At 40.8% G+C, this 4,035-nt stretch overlaps 1 protein-coding gene across 1 annotated transcript; it reads right to left on the reverse strand.

Moving 5' to 3' along the window:
* Nucleotides 1-1,541: 1,541 nt before the first annotated feature.
* Nucleotides 1,542-3,794, reverse strand: LOC147901980 (elongation factor 1-alpha-like). The gene is made up of 4 exons (XM_087374534.1): nt 3,751-3,794; nt 2,784-3,109; nt 2,566-2,703; nt 1,542-2,473 (listed from the first exon to the last, which is right to left on the reverse strand). The coding sequence occupies exons 2-4, from the start codon at nt 3,105-3,107 to the stop codon at nt 1,589-1,591; spliced, it is 1,347 nt and encodes a 448-aa protein (XP_087230660.1). The 5' UTR covers nt 3,108-3,109; nt 3,751-3,794; the 3' UTR covers nt 1,542-1,588.
* Nucleotides 3,795-4,035: the final 241 nt, after the last annotated feature.

Genomic DNA, 4,035 nt, shown 5'->3' on the forward strand with positions numbered 1-4,035 from the left:
AGAACAATGACATCAATATTCATCAACTTTTTAGCATATCTCAAGACAGCTAAAGCGAAGGGACTTGGGGACAGTGGATGATTCGACAAGGAGATGTGGGAGGTATGTAGCTAAGGAGGAAAGTATAAAATGCTCAAAGCTAAAATGAATGAATGATTGTAGAGTTTTATTCAACATCTTGTTCAACAACTTAAAGCCATCCACATTACTTTTATTTCATTTTGAAAGATGAAAACCAATCATGTAGTGAAAAACACTATACAAAACAGAAACCCAAAGGCCAACCTTGTTTCCAAGCAATAAAATGGATCCAAAGTAGGCTCATAGTCAAGAATCCACATATAAAGCTTAGGCCAACATAGATCTCGAAATAGACATACAAGTTGACAATTTTGTTCTAGTTCGACCATTAGATGATGAATGTGAGAATGTGATGTCTTGGGTTGCAAAGGTATATGATAAGAAACACATTGTATGAAAAAAGAATGGGTGTCAAACAATGAATCTACATCAAAGCAACGACAAACAATCATAGTGTTTTGGAAAGGAAAGGCTAAGAAAGCCATGAAGCATATGAAGCAATATATGGTCAAAGAGAAAATAATGTGTTGCATACAAATAAGAGTTCTTAAGCCAAAGAGGAAGTAGAAGTAGACAATACACATGAACAATAGCAACTTGTATATAGAACCCTTGCACAATATTACAATAAGGCAAAGATGGACATCATTGTACGTGCTATCCTATCTTCTCATGTACATTGCCCCTCCCATGTTTCTTCCAAGATCTTGTACATGTTGCAAAGATATACACTTATGATTGTAACTGTTAGAAAATAGCCTTCCTATTGTAGATGTAATTTGGTTCAAATGCATTCACATGTGAAGTTGAAACCAAACTATCATTGTATCAAATCAATTGAGAATAATCTTCGCAACTAGCTAGCTGATTGACAAAAAAGAAGTGCCTACTTGTCTATTACCTAATGGTTATTTTGAATAACAACCAACACACTTATGTTAGAGAAATGAGAGATATTTAACAAAACAACTAGCTTGTTTTTGAATGTGAGAATATGAGTAAGAAATAGAAACAAGCTAATTCATTCCAAAGTATTGCCTAAAAATAAAAGACATGATATATAACCAACTTGGCACATATACAAATTTTGAAAGGGGAGAGATCAAGCTAGCTATATCTGAGAAGGGTTGCACTAAAAATTAGAGCCGCTTTTGAAAGTTTTTTTCTAAATTTTAATACTAGGGATCATTGATGAAATAAAGACTCCAAATTCTATTATCATGAAATTAAAAGGAAGTAAAAGATCTGTCACTTTATATATAGAGAGAGTTTCTAACATCAAAAATTCTATTATGATCATGTAATTAAAAGGAAGTAAAAAAACTGTCTTATAGCCACGCCACCGCCTATCTAAGACCCAATTTTGCAGAGCTTTCAACAAAATCATCCGCACTAAACAGATATCACTACAGACTCTATAAGACCAGACTCTAGACCAAAACACCAAAACACTCTGCACTGTCTGGGTCGATATGGAATTAGCACCTTCCATATCGACCCACTCACTTCATTTCTTCTTAGCAGCAGCCTTGCTAACCTTTGCACCACTTGTATATTCCTTCTTCTCCACCGCCTTGATTACTCCAACTGCCACAGTTTGCCTCATGTCACGCACAGCAAAACGACCCAAAGGAGGACATTCAGCAAACGTCTCCACAGTCATCGGCTTTGTAGGAATCATCTTTACCAACCCTGCATCACCGTTCTTCAAAAACTTCGGTTCTTTCTCCAGCTCCTTGCCAGATCGCCTGTCAATCTTGGCTGAGATCTCAGCAAACTTAACTGCAATGTGGGACGTGTGGCAATCCAGCACGGGAGCATACCCATTAGCAATCTGCCCAGGGTGATTCATTATAATGACCTGGGAAGTAAAGCTTACAGCCTCCTTTGCAGGATCGTTCTTGGAGTCAGAAGCCACAAAGCCTCGCTTGAGATCCTTCACAGCAACGTTCTTTACATTAAAACCGACGTTATCACCAGGTAGGGCCTCCAAGCGAGCTTCATGATGCATCTCCACAGATTTGACCTCGGTTGTCAGCCCGGTTGGAGAGAAGGCTACCATCATTCCAGGCTTGAGGATGCCCGTTTCCACACGTCCAACAGGTACTGTTCCAATACCTCCAATTTTGTAAACGTCTTGAAGAGGCAGACGAAGCGGCTTATCAGTGGGTCTCTTTGGTTCCTGGATCATGTCCAGCGCTTCGAGCAGTGTTGGTCCCTTGTACCAATCGAGATGAGCAGACCTTTCGACCATGTTCTCGCCTTCGAAGCCAGATATTGGAACAAACGGGATCTTATCAGGATTGTACCCAATCTTCTTGAGGTAGGTGGACACTTCCTTGGTAATTTCATCGTATCGAGCCTTGCAGTACTTTGGTGTCGTCGCATCCATCTGCTCAAAACCAAACTAAAGGTTACTCTGAAAGCTCCTGAATATCAAACAAACGCGATAGGAAAGTAATTGGCATGCAAACGAATTCTCACTTTATTGCAACAGCAGATCATTTGTTTCACTCCCAGAGTGGAGGCCAGTAAGGCATGCTCACGGGTCTGCCCATCCTTAGAGATACCAGCCTCAAAGCCTCCGGTGGAAGAGTCGATAATTAGAACCGCACAATCAGCCTGTGGATTAAAAAACCACTCAGTCATAAATATCACTCAAGATGAAATCCCTGAGACATATGAGATAGCGCAAGACGTACCTGTGATGTTCCGGTAATCATGTTTTTAATGAAATCACGATGACCCGGGGCGTCGATCACAGTGCAATAATACTTCGAAGTCTCGAACTTGAAAAGAGCGATATCAATGGTAATACCGCGCTCACGTTCGGCCTTGAGTTTGTCCAACACCCAGGCATACTTGAAGGACCTTTTATTTATATCAGCTGCTTCCTTCTCATACCTCTCTATGGTACGCTTGTCGGTACCGCCGAGCATGTAGATGAGATGACCAGTGGTAGTCGACTTTCCGGAGTCGACATGACCAATAACGACGATGTTGATATGAGTTTTTTCCTTACCCATGGCTGCAATAGATCACCAATTAGCATCGAGGATAAAAGCCAGCAGGTATATATTACCAATTAGCTTGTTGGAATAAGTTCAGCAAATTGCCCCCTAATTCAAGCAAAAGCAAAAATACAACAAGATCATGCAAGCAAAGATGCAAGATAGACATGAATTTTGGGACAAACAGAAAGAGTAACTTACGCTAACAACTCAAGCCAGCAACCAATGTGACAACTACAACAAAACAGAGCAACCCAGCAGGCAGCAAAGACTCAAGACAAGCACGACATATTAGATGACCACTTGCAGCAAGAGATCGAGCAAAGACACAACTGGAGAAGACAACAATCGAGTAATAACGAGCGCGATGAAAATCGGCGCATCAATTTCGATTATCTACAAGGATTGATCGTCACATACACTAACGGATAAATTGTCAAACCTTGCAGCAACGATTGGCCAACCTGAACGGGAGCTTGACCCGATTTCAAAAGCTATACTACAACGAGACTCAGACACACCAATGTCTGAACGATCAAATTCTGTAGACTCGAGCAGATTAAGCAGTTCAAGCCTTACTTGCCACTAGTGCATGTCTAGCCTGACCTAGGCCGGAGATTCCAATGATAATCAAAATTCAAAGCGAGAGAAGCATTACCTGGAAGATCAACTGACCAAGAACTTAGCTCGGAACACGGACTAGAAACAACAACAGCAGTGCCGAACGAGAAAACAAGCTCACAGGGAAGGCTTTAAATGCCACGAAAAGCACCTCGAAAAGCGCTTTGCTGTTAGAAGTTGACTTCAGACTCAAGTAAAGCCCGTAACTTCCTATTCAAGTAAAGCTCTTACTGAAGTAAAGCCTGTTTTTTAGATTTTTCAATACTAGTGCCGGAGACTAATTATAATTTCCACGCATCCTTTCCGTCACTCATCCTTTCGG

The sequence above is a fragment of the Dipteris shenzhenensis genome, chromosome 5 (genome assembly GCF_047967505.1).
Source record: "Dipteris shenzhenensis isolate YYH24624 ecotype China chromosome 5, Dip_SZ_1.0, whole genome shotgun sequence".
Taxonomy (NCBI): domain Eukaryota; kingdom Viridiplantae; phylum Streptophyta; class Polypodiopsida; order Gleicheniales; family Dipteridaceae; genus Dipteris; species Dipteris shenzhenensis.

Bases quoted from the DNA above. Each gene is read 5' to 3' on its own strand.
- LOC147901980 (XM_087374534.1), bottom strand. From the start codon at position 3,107: ATGGGTAAGGAAAAAACTCATATCAACATCGTCGTTATTGGTCATGTC. The intron at 2,704-2,783 runs GTACGTCTTGCG...TTTAATCCACAG, and splicing joins TGATTACCGGAACATCACAG to GCTGATTGTGCGGTTCTAAT. The intron at 2,474-2,565 runs GTGAGAATTCGT...GGTTTTGAGCAG, and splicing joins TGATCTGCTGTTGCAATAAA to ATGGATGCGACGACACCAAA.